Raw genomic sequence first — 12,565 nt, forward strand, 5'->3', positions numbered from 1 at the left:
ACATCTAGGGACTTCCCTGGTGGTCCAATAGTTAAGAATCCCCCTGCCAGTGCAGGGGACACAGGTTTGGTTCCTGATCCAGGAAGATCCCACATGGCACCGGGCAACTAAGTCCGTGTGCCACAACTACTGAGCCCACATGCCTAGAGCCCATGTTCCACAAGAAGAGAAGCCACTGCATTGAGAAGCCCGAGCAACCAGAGAGTAGTGCCTGCTCATCACAACTAGAGGAAGCCCGCACACAGCAGTGAAGACCCAGCCAAAAATAAATAAGTAAATTTAAAATCACGTCTAACAATCTAGCTTCGTCTTTCCCTCCTGGACCTCTATTAGACCAAGAACTGTCAACACTTGCTCAGGATTGGTCATGCTCTTATTTTGCTGAGTGTTTGTGCTTCTCTGAGTCCGTTTTTCTCTAGCAAGTTGGGAACCCCAGGACGGACTTCTCCATCCTCAGAACCCCAGTCTGTTAGGACACAGCTCTGTCTACCTGAGTGCTTAGCACAAGCTTCCAGAGTGAGTGATTCATTAACTGAGGGCTGGGACTGTTTGTTTAAGGGATGGGAAGGACGAACTTGGACTCTTTATGATGCCATCAAGAATTTTGCAAGGATTTAGAGGCTGGGAAAGATTGAAGGCAGCAGGAGAAAGGTATGACAGAGGATGAGATGGCTGGATGGCATCAACGACTCAATGGACATGAGTTTGAGTAAACTCCAGGAGCTGGTGATGGACAGGGAGGCCTGGCGTGCTGCAGTCCATGGGGTCGCAAAGAGTTGGACACAACTGAGCAATTTAACTGAACTGAGAGAGCAGAAGCGATAAAATTATAATATTTAGAGCCAGAATTAACATTTAGAGCTAGGCTTAGTTGATATTTATAGATGAGGAAATTAAAGTCAGAGAAGTAGAATAACTTGCTAGTTGGTGGTAGAAACAAGTTTTTGACTTCCACACAAATGGGAGGCTAAGACTGTCAGAGCCCCATCTGTCCGGAGAGAAAAAAGATGCTGGGATTATTCAGCCTGGAGATATTATTTCAGGTCAAAGAAATAAAATGACACCGGTCCTGTCCCACGTCTCTAGCACCCACTACCACCACCGCACAAACTCTCTCTCTTCATCTCCCCAAAGGAAAGAGCAGGAGCATACAGGAAGAACTTAGACCAAGACACTAGATCTAAAACACAGAAATGGAGTTGGGCTTTTGTGAGGTGCAGTGGAGGGCAGAAGCATTCCCGCCTTAAGGACAATGGTATAAATAGTACCCTTAGTTTTGAACAGTGTACATATAACCTGCATTATCATACATGGTAGCCTTGATTACTGATCTGATTTTTCAGGTCATATAATATCTAATGGGATAAAAAATTAAGAATTTCATTTGTAGAAATTATACAAGATAGTTTAACAGTTTTTATTACTCACATTTGTATTCTGGAGACCAAATCTTCATGGTGAAGTAAAAAGTTGAGACCATGTTGTTTTCTTTCAAAAAAGAAATTAAAATCCTTGTTAACTTATATAATCCTCCAATCTCTTTCAAATCATGGTTATCACGTTTTCAAAACTCTCAAAGTTATACCCACCTACCATATCCATGTTTAAAACATATTACGTACATCTTAGACTGTTTAAACATTTTTCTGTGAATGACAAAGCAAAGAGGAAGTGAGACATCTTTCCTGGTGAATGCTGTTTCTGAATTTTGTTAACTGAATCTGTCTCTATCACGCTATTAAAAGCACTTTCTCAAGGTCACCCATGACCTCCAATTACCAGGTTCAGTGATTTACTGATTCTTCTTGCATTCTAACCTCTCTGTTGCATCTTACCCTTCTGTCAGGATGTTCCCTTGATTCTTGTTTGCTGTGCCACACATATGATCCCAGTTCTTCTCCCATCCATCTGATGGCGCCTCAGATTCCCTTGAGACCATCTGTGTCTTTGTGTCCCTTGAGCCCTGGCATGCAGCCCCTTGAAAAAGACTTTTAGCCTGAGGTATGGTCAAGAGTTTGAACTGGCTTAGAGGTGAGCTCTGGAGGCAAGAAGATGGATGATTATCATCTAGCTTCCTTTGTTTAGTTGACCAAGTAGACCTAGTTTTTCTGCTGCTGAAATTAAGTAATAATGATTTTTCCCACAAACAGTTCCACAGTTTAAAACTTTCAAATTATTAGATAGAATTTTCTGAGTTTTCATCTTTTTTCTCTTAACTTTTTGATACTCTTGGTATACTCAACAGCCTACCTATAATGAACATAAGCGAATAAAACAAGCAAACATGCTCACAAGTATTTTTATGATGTACTGCACAATGCCTCTTAGCTCAGATCATCTGAACGGAGGATCACTGCACGGGTCTGCAGGCCTGGCCCTGTTGGATACCCTTGACGTGGGCTGTCCATCCAGTCCCACACTCCAAATGTTGGGAGTGTCAGTCTCCAAAATGCTGATGGCCTGGGGTCAAAATTCCTTCTCACTCAATTCCTAGAAACTAGAATTCACACGGAGGAAGAAGTTCAGATGGAATGGGTCTCAGACAACACCATGAGGAACAATTGAGGAGGCCTATGAAAAAGAAGACCATGTGAAATATGTCTTCAAAGCTGTGTGCAAGAGAGACTAGTCTGCTCTGAATACAGAAGACCAACCTAGGACCAGTGGGCAGACGTTGTAAGAGAGCTATTTAAAAATGAAGTGCAAATACAACCTTGTAAATCAACCTTACTCCAATAAAAATTAATTAAAAAAAAACAACAACTATACTTTGGATAGTGGTAAACAGTTTGCCTGCCAATGCAGGAGATGTATGAGATGCGAGTTTGATCTCTGGGTAGGGAAGATTCCCTGGAGAAGGATATGGCAACCCACTCCAGTATTCTTGCCTGGGAAATCCCATGGACAGAGGAGCCTGATAGGCTACAGTCCATGAGGTCACAAAGAGTCGAAAACGACTGAGCATCTGAGCACACATGCACATACATTGGTCAAAATCTTCCTGGAGATGACACAGTTTAGTCTCATGACAGTGAACCTAAATTTTCATAAGACCTACATATAATTACACCTGGTAAAGAGTGTTGTTGATTAAAACATAAATACCAAAAGAAAAAAGGAAGTGCGGGGAAGGACAGGAATGGCCTGTGTCAGAGTACAAAGAAAGAAGGGAGCCTGGTGTCTGCAGAAAATGGTAGCAGTTTATCTACCCAGAGAGGACAGAGTCAGCCAGAGGGTCACACAAATAGCGTCACATAGGACCCTTGAATTCCAGTAGAGGAATTTGGGTGGGGGTTCTCGTTCACTGGGGAAAACAAACCAAGGAAAAAAGACATGCCAGTGCAGTGGGAGCAATTTCGCAACTAAAAATTTGTCTCAAAGCAGACAACCTACAACTTCTTGATAAAGAGACTAGAAGCTGATATATAGCATTTGCAAATGTTTGAAGAAATTCCAGGACTGATTTCTGCTTTTAACCTACTTTTCAACCTTGACCCCTAGAGCATATTTCCAGATGTATCTCTTTAGTTATCAGAGGCACTTCTTCCTTTCAGGCAGAAGGTCATAAGCTATACAAGGACCTGAAGAACTTCCTCAGTGCAGTCAAAGGTGAGTATCAGGGAGCACAGGGGGATCCAGATGGTATTTATGCAGCTAAGAGGTCTAGGGGATGGAAAAAAACCAACTGTACTCGGGCTTTTCATCACTTGCCTGTGCCTGACCCCTGGAACTTCGTGGACCAAGGAAGAGTAACTTTTCCTATCCAACCCCACCCAGCTTCCCTCACTGACAGCCCAAATCTATGGAGTTTGCCCTTTTGGATTAGCCCTGTTGATTCGCCTGTCACCTATATGATTATGTCAGACTACTTTATGGTAGCACTGAGTTCTCTCCTTTCAGTGATGCATGAAAGTTCAAAGAGAGTGTCAGAAACCCTGCAGGAGATCTACAGCAGCAAGTGGGATGGTCACGAGGAGCTGAAGGCCATCGTGGCGGTAAGAGTATTCTGGGCTTTACAGTTCTTCAAGTCACCCTACCCTCATCTCAGCCTCATCCCAGCTTCTCTGTCCAAGCAAACAGGAGAACAAAGGAGCCAATTCACACTGTTTATTTGTATAGCCATGGTCACAGGTGGTAGGAAGGAGCTGTAACTATGAAGGTAAAAGCAAGTTTTCTCTTATCTGTGGATTCCTCTTGTTTATCCTCCCCCTCTCTTAAAAACCTTAGAAAGTTTTACCTACACAAAACTCAGTTGGTTGCTTTTGAAAACTAACTTTATGCAGTCATTTGCTCCCAAACTTCCCTATCCAAACTCTAGAGTTCAAGACTGTTCTTCATTCTAAGGATTCTAATCCCTAGAATGTATGTCCAGTCTCTTATAGCTCTTCCCTGAGGAGGAGCTGTTTCTTCATCTGACTTTTCCCCAGAGTTCAAAATGACCTTTTAAAAATATTGGTGCTCCCTAAGGAAGTTTGTTGCAGGAAGAATTGGGATATTTCCCTGGAATGAAGTTGCTGTTGAGAAGCGGGCCCTTACCACTGCCTTCTGCCTCTATCCTACAGAATAATGATCTCCTTTGGGAAGACTATGAAGAGAAACTAGCTGACCAGGCTTTGAGGACCATGGAAAACTATGTGAGCCAGTTCAGTGAGATTAAGGTAATCAGTTTACAGCATCAAGGATGGGTTATGAGTGGCCCATGTAAGTTAGAAGACATGATCTCCAGGGAAGATCCCCTGGAGAAGAGAATGGCAGTCCACTCCAGTATTCTTGCCTAGAGAATTTCATGGACAGAGGAGCCTGGTAGGCACCGGTCCGGGGAATCACAAAGAGTCGGACTTGACTGAGTGACGTTTCTTTCACTTTCACTTGGGTAAAAATACAGGTAGAGTTAGAGCCTGTGGTTAGGAATGAAGTTGGGTAGGTTAGGAAAAAGATTGAAAGTTGAGGGTTTACACAAGAGGTTAGGGTGAAGAATTAGAGATAGTGTAAAGATTACATTTAGCTTTAGATTTCAGTGAACTAGATTTGGGCTGGTTTTGAATTAGATCCAGGTCAGAGCATCCCTTTTTGTTGTGAGAAATAACTGGTGGGACTAAAGATATTTATTGTAGAAAACTTAGAGGAGTCATAATAATTATCTTCAAATATTTGAAAGCCTGTTAGGTAAAAGAGGACTTCAGCCTGTTCTAAACTGTTCCAGAAAGTAGAATTAGAATTCATTAATTCATTGAACTCATATTTATTAAACATCTACTCTGTTGAGCACTGTGCTGGTTTTAGATTAATATAGGAAGAAATTAAAGGAAGCCTCACTTAAATTTCTCATAGCTAAAGCTTTCCAAAAAAGAAATGAAATCTACTGAGAGATAGTGAGTTGTCTATTCTCTGTTCAAGCAGAAGTCTTAACTACTTCTTATCTTGGATATTGTAGATAAGCTCTGTGAACTGAATAGGAAGTTGGGTCAGATAATTAACAAGATCCTTTCAAGTTCTGTGGTTGAGAGAACAAGACAAAGCCATTACCATGGTTTGCCTCTCCCTAGTGTAATTTGTAGTTGATATGAGTTTGAGTAGATAGATGTTCTCTCAGAGCTCATAATAGTTTGCCATTTTTATTATTATGCTTTAGGATTTTCAAACTACTTTATATTCAGCATTTGATCTTTAAAATAACACGATGGGGCAGCTGGGCTTCCCTGGTGTCTCAGTTCAGTCACTCAGTCATGTCTAACTCTTTGCAACCCCATGGACTGCAGCACGCCAGGCCTCCCTGTCCATCACCAACTCCTGGAGTTTACCCAAACTCATGTCCATTGAGTCAGTGATGCATCCAACCATCTCATCCTCTGTTGTCACCTTTTCCTACCACCTTCAATCTTTCCCAGCATCAGGGTCTTTTCAAACAAGTCAGTTCTTCATATCAGGTGGCCAAAGTATTGGAGTTTCAGCTTCAGCATCAGTCCTTCCAATGAGTATTCAGGACTGATATCCTTTAGGATTCTTAAAGAAATGGGAATACCAGACCACCTGACCTGCCTCCTGAGAAATCTGTATGTAACAGTTAGAACCCAACATGGAACAAAAGACTGGTTCCAGACTGGAAAAAGAGTACATCAAGGCTGTATATTGTCACCCTGCTTCTTTAACTTACATGCAGAGTATATCATGAGAAATGCTGGGCTGGATGAAGTCCAAGCTGGAATCAAGATTGCTGGGAGATATAACAATGACCTCAGATATGCATATGACACCACCCTTTTTGCAGAAAGTGAAGAAGAACTAAAGAGCCTCTTGATGAAAGTAAAAGAGGAGAGTGAAAAAGTTGGCTTAAAACTCAACATTCAGAAAACTAAGATCATGGCATCTGGTCCCATCACTTTATGGCGAATAGATGGGAACAGTGACAGACTTTATTTTGGGGGGCTCCAAAATTACTGCAGATGGTGACTGCAGCCATGAAAATAAAAGACACTTGCTCCTTGGAAGAAAAGTTATGACCAACCTAGACAGCATATTAAAAAGCAGAGACATTACTTTGAGAACAAAGGGCCATCTAGTCAAAGCTATGGTTTTTCCAGTAGTCGTGTATGGATGTGAGAGTTGGACTATAAAGAAAACTGAGCACTGAAGAATTGATGCTTTTGAACTGTGGTATTGGAGAAGACTCTTGAGAGTCCCTTGGACTGCAAGGAGATCCAACCAGTCCATCCTAAAGGAAATCAGTCCTTGGTGGCTCAGTGGTAAAGAGTTCACCTGCCAATGCAGGAGACATGAGTTCAATCCCTGGGTCAGGAGGATCCCCTGGAAGAGGAAACGGTATTCTTGCCTGAGAAGTCCTATGGACAGAGGAGCCTGGCGGGCTACAGTCCATGGGGTCACAAAAGTCAGACACGACTGAGCAACTAAACAACAACACAGGGCAGATGAGGCTACTGAGGCTCCAAAAGAGGCATGCCTTGCCCTGGGTGACAAGGCTAATAAATGGTAGTGTTGGGAGTAAAACCCAAAAACTCCTGACCTTCATTTTAGTATGTTTCTCGAGGCCATTTCTTCTGGGTGCTGAACCAGTTTCTAATAGAGTCGTAGGATATGTTGTAGTTCAGTGCAGGCTTCCAGGTGCTCTGGGGGATTGCCCTCTACTCTCTCCCCCTGAGAATTCCCCATTCTTTCCAGGTAATGAGGGAGATCCCTAAGCACAGAACCCTGTTAGAAAGTACAATAAAATTTGATAATAGGACAGGAATGCTGCCTCTGATACTCTGTTACCAACATCCTGGCCACTTAAGAGTACCAAGGTCCTCTGTCTTGACTCTGGGTTAGGAAAGAATTGCCAAGCGGGGCCGGAAGCTCGTGGACTACGACAGTGCCCGACATCACCTGGAGGCGGTACAGAATGCCAAGAAGAAAGATGAGGCCAAGACAGCCAAGGTAAGAAAAATACAAACCCTGGTAAAACCCTTCCTGCCCTCCCTTTCCCCACAATTGTGGCAGGTAATTGAGCCAAGTTCGGTTTAGGAAATGATAAATTCAGCCTCCAGTGTCTTGAAGGAAATCCTGTTTCCTCTGACACCAATGCTTTCAGGATAGTCAGACTCAAGGCTGGAGAGGACACAGGTCTGGGGAAGGAGAGGCATGTTTCCTAGTAAGCCTAGTCCCTGAAAAAATGCAGAAGAGAGAGGAAGCAATCTCTAGCTTTGGGTTCAGGAATAAGGGGAATTGGTCTGTCTCTCTTACTACCTAGGCAGAGGAAGAGTTCAACAAAGCCCAGGTTGTGTTTGAAGATCTGAACCAGGAGCTACTAGAGGAGCTGCCTGTCCTTTATAACAGGTAATGACTGAGTTTCAGAAGAGGGCTGGATCCCAGGCCCTGGGCAGCCCAAACATGTTGCCTCCTGAAAAAAGCCCTGGTTCAAGAATGGAATGTTGGTTCAGCCCTGCTCCTAACTTGCTGGGTTATTAGGCTCACCGCCTTATCTCTGGACCTTGATTCCTTCATCTGCAATTCAGAGATTCTTTGCCCTACCAGCTTTTGCGGGTTTAAAGACAAGATGTCTCTTAGGTAGGAGAGATCTTGGCAAATAAAGTGCTGTCATCATGCTTGCTAGGAGTATCTGATTTTATGCTTGAGTGTGTATTGTTTTAAACAAGCTTGGTTCGTGAACATCTAGATTCACATAGGAGATAAACCATGGGATGAGTGTTAACATTAATGAAGATGTTTTTGCTTCACAGTAGGTAAAAATGTTTTAGATATAAATTTCCCACATTGGAAGAGGAATCTGATCAGAAGTTCTATTTGTATCCAATTTTCTTTTCATTGTACAAGATATGCTTTAATGCAGTTGTAGTCAGAGTATTTTATATTGTCACTTTATATTAGTCTATGAATGAGGGATCCTTTATAATGACTACATGTATTCTAAAATATTAATTATGTGATTCCTAATTTAAACAGAATTGAAATTTAATAGTTTCTTTAAATGTAAACTTCCATAGTTCATTTACAGTAGAATTTCATTAATGTATATACAGCTGCATAGACATCCAAGTACCACATACTGAGAAAGAATACTTATTATAATTATAGCTGTATGGCCTTATACATCACTTCTAAAATTCTTCAAAGCACTTTCACATCTACTTCAGTATCTGAATAGCCTGAATCAGATAACTTCATTCACATATGCTAAGTCACTTTAGTCATGTCCAACTCTTTGCAACCCTATGAATTGTAACCCTTCAGGCTCCTCTGTCCATGGGATTCTCCACACAAGGATACTGGAGTGGGTCACCATGCCCTTCCCAGGGTCTCTTCCCAACCCAGGGTTTGAACCCATGTCTCCTGTGGCTCCTGCATTGCAGGCAGATTCTTTACCTCTGAGCCACCGGGAAACTTCATTCATAGAGATCTGTTATACTTTGGTGTCATGTCTCTGCTGCCTTCCCACTCTTTTGAGTCTAATGTACTCCTGTCCTGGCTCTGACGAATCCAGGTCCCAACATCCTGAGTCTAGGCCATGGAGTGCTTTTCTGTGAGGAGCCCGGCAGTGGCTGGCTTTGGCTGATGCATCTACCTTATACTTCAACAGAGACTTCCTTTACCAGCACTTACTGTATGTGTTTGTTCTTTTGCTTCCTGATAGTCGTATTGGCTGTTATGTGACCATCTTCCAAAACATTTCCAACCTGAGGGATGTCTTCTACAGGGAAATGAGCAAGGTGAGAAACATCTGGCCAATTTAGACACCTGAAAGTGTTAGTCGCTCAGTCATGTCCAACTCTTTGCAACTCCATGGACTGTAGCCTGCCAAGCTCTTCTGTCCATGGAATTCTCCAGACAAGAATACTGGAGTGGGTTGCCATTCCCTTCTCCCAAGGATCTTCCCGACCCAGAGATTGAACTCGGGTCTCCTGCATTGCAGGCAGATTCTTTACCATCTGAGCCACCAGAGAGCCCGTTTAGACACCTAGGAGGGTTTTTCTAATAAATACAAAGGTCACTTTAATTTACATAACTTCATTAAATATCCATATTGGCATCACAGATGTTTACTTTTTTCTCATGGTGAAATAACAACACTTGATGGACTGTGCTGCTCCATTAACAACTGAATGCTCCAAACTTGCTTCAGGAGTTTCAGGTGTACCAAGGAGATTAGGACTATAGAAGGAACAGCTGAAGTGGGGAACTAAATTGTGCAATCTTTTGTCTTCTGTTGCTGGGGAGTGGAGGCGGTGTTTAAACATAGCTCAGTTTCTCAAGTTATTGGTCTTGAAAAGGGCCAGTCCTATGTAGTGATGGGCAGTCATGGAACATGACCTCATGGGGTCTTTTGTAGTCCTGCAATTCCAAGACACCTTGCTGTTACAGTATGAATTATATTCACATCAATATCCACACATGTTCCTCTCCACAGTTTCTTTGGCTAAATTATGGTTTGCCTAGTTGATATTACAATGACTTTTTGTTCCCTGGGTCACCTGAGAGAAGCTAGAACGAATCAACATCAGATATCAAGGACCTAGCCTTGAGAGAACTGCCAGTGTGATGGAGAAGACAGAAATTAAGATACAACTGAGACACTAATGCAAAAGAGATGAGGAATTTTATCATTTAGGGTAGGAAGGTTTTATTTTGGGAGAGAAGGAATTTGTTGGTCCCAGGTTCCCACGTGGCTAATATCTCCTCTCTTGCTTGCTCCAGCTGAACCACAATCTCTACGAGGTGATGAGCAAACTGGAGAAGCAACATTCCGACAAAGTCTTTGTGGTGAAGGGACTCTCAAGGTGAGCTGCTTCTGAGACTCATTTCTGTTTGGTTTGTCCTGTGTGTGAACACATTCAGCACTCTCATCTCTGATCCCAAATCCTGACCTTTCCTTTGTGTCCAAGTATATAATATTGCTTTTTGTTTGTGCTACACCCCTAAATAAATTATTTTTCATTTATGAAATACTTCAATGATAACTAAAGATATAAAAAATAGTACAACAAATAGCCATATACCCATCACCAAATTTAAGAAATCAACTAATGAATTCCCTGGTGGCTCAGTGGATAGGAATCCGCCTGCCAATGAAAGGGACACAGGTTTGATCCCTGGTCCAGGAAGATCCCACATACTGCAGAGCAAGTAAGCCCATGTGCCACAACTACTGAAGCCCACAAACCACAATGAAGAGTAGCCCCCACTTCTCCACAACTAGAGAAAGGCTGTGTGCCGCAGCAAAGACTGAGTGCAACCAAAACTGAATAGATAAATAAAAACTTTTTAAAGGAAAAAAATAGTATATATAATTAAATCTCCCAGTGTCCCTTTCTCATTCACTTTCTCTTCCTGTCCCCCACCAAGAGTAACCACTGTCTTAAATTTTAGTGTTTATTATCCACATGCATGTTTTTTTACTTTGACTATACATATATATGAATACACAAAAATACTATTTTGCATGTTTTAAAATTTTATTTAAATATAATTATACTGTATGTATTCTTTTGTTCTCTTAGTATTGTTTTTGAGATTTACTTATCCTTGTTGCTACATGTTGTTAGCACTGATCTTTCCTTTTCATAATTGCTATGGATGTTACTGTATGGCTAGTTCACAATCTGTTTATCTGAACTGTTAGTGGACATTGACGTTGCCTTCCAGTTTTATGCTATTACAAATAATGGTGCGATGAATGTGTTTTACATTTCTCCTTGTATGAATATTATTAAGAGTTTCTTTAGGATGTACTGGGAGTGGAATTGCTGACTCACAGAATCTGTACATTTGGGTTCCTTCAGCCTTACGAGACATTACCATTGCCAAATTGCTCTCCAAAGCCATTGTCCCAATCTACAGCCCACCGGCAGTGAATTAAAGCCCCCGTTGCCCCATGTTCTTGCTACATGTGACATGTCAGACTTCTTAATTTTTCCAAGGAAATGGGTATGAAATGGAATTTTTTGCAGTTTTAATTACGTCTCCACAATGGCTGGTTAACTTGAATATCTGTTCATGTTATTGACCTTTTAAGGTTCCTGTTCTGTGATTTTCACGTTTATCCTTTATTCACATTTTTCATGTAGATTGTTTACTTTTTTTAAAAAATTGATTTATATGATGTGGGGTTTTTTTTTGTATATTCTGGATATTAATCCTTTAGTGATACACATTGCAAATACCTTTTCTTAACCTGTCATGACCTGCTTTCCTGTGTGTTTCAATGTGGTATGTCTGTTACCTTCATAATGTGATCACTTTCTTATTCTAAAGCCTTTTAAGTTTTATTAAGTTCTTTCTATGCACAAGATTTTATGCTGAGAGTTAGGGATCCAGAGACATAGGTGACTTGTCTTTTCCCTGAAGTGACTTACAAAAGTTGGAAGGACACAAAGTGTACCTAAGAAAACAAGACAATATAAAATTGCACATACTAAGCACCTAAGGAGACCAGTTAGGAATTCCAAGAGTTAAGTGATTGCAATATGCAGATAGATGGTCAGGGAAGACTTTGAGGAGGTGCTGAAATTGAGTTTAAGATTTGAAGAAAGGATGGGGCTCAGTAAGTTGTTTGTATTTGATATTTGTACTACTCATTTAGCAGTCAGTTACAGACTATTAAAAGGAATCACTAACGGGCCAATATAGACTTCCCTTTTCCAAAAACTCTATTTCTTCTCTTCCCAGCATTGAAAACCAGAGTTCTCTCTAAGTGTCCATTCATCTGAAATTAACCGTCACTTACACCAAGATGTCCTAGAACCTTGCAGAGAAATCTGATTTTTCTTGCTATATCCTGGGCCTTCTAAACCTGCTGACCCATAAAATGCTAGTGCTAGAAAGAACCTTATATCACTTAGCTTATCTTACATCAGAAACTCCCACAGGGCTGGAACTAAATTATTCCCTTTCTCTTCCTATCACTCTCTCCCATCCTTGAACCCAGGATACAGCATGTAGTTGCTACACATCAAGCAAATATTTGTGGGTTGCTTAATCAGGTAGTGGCTGGTACCCAGGAGACACTTAAGGAGATGAGTAGGAGTTAAGCTGATGTTGGCTGTAGATACTCAGC

The 12,565-nt window shown here is 41.5% G+C and overlaps 1 protein-coding gene across 2 annotated transcripts in view; it reads left to right on the top strand.

Moving 5' to 3' along the window:
• The window catches only part of BIN2 (bridging integrator 2), a 36,418-nt gene that overhangs the window by 16,676 nt on the left and 7,177 nt on the right, over window positions 1-12,565 (top strand). For both annotated transcript variants that reach the window (XM_065932106.1, XM_065932107.1), the window contains exons 3-9: window positions 3,555-3,609; window positions 3,901-3,995; window positions 4,563-4,658; window positions 7,324-7,431; window positions 7,745-7,830; window positions 9,146-9,221; window positions 10,207-10,289. In XM_065932106.1, the coding sequence (XP_065788178.1) occupies window positions 3,555-3,609; window positions 3,901-3,995; window positions 4,563-4,658; window positions 7,324-7,431; window positions 7,745-7,830; window positions 9,146-9,221; window positions 10,207-10,289 (599 nt within the window). The remainder of the gene's footprint in view (window positions 1-3,554; window positions 3,610-3,900; window positions 3,996-4,562; window positions 4,659-7,323; window positions 7,432-7,744; window positions 7,831-9,145; window positions 9,222-10,206; window positions 10,290-12,565) is intronic.

This window comes from Muntiacus reevesi, chromosome 4, assembly GCF_963930625.1.
Source record: "Muntiacus reevesi chromosome 4, mMunRee1.1, whole genome shotgun sequence".
Taxonomy (NCBI): domain Eukaryota; kingdom Metazoa; phylum Chordata; class Mammalia; order Artiodactyla; family Cervidae; genus Muntiacus; species Muntiacus reevesi.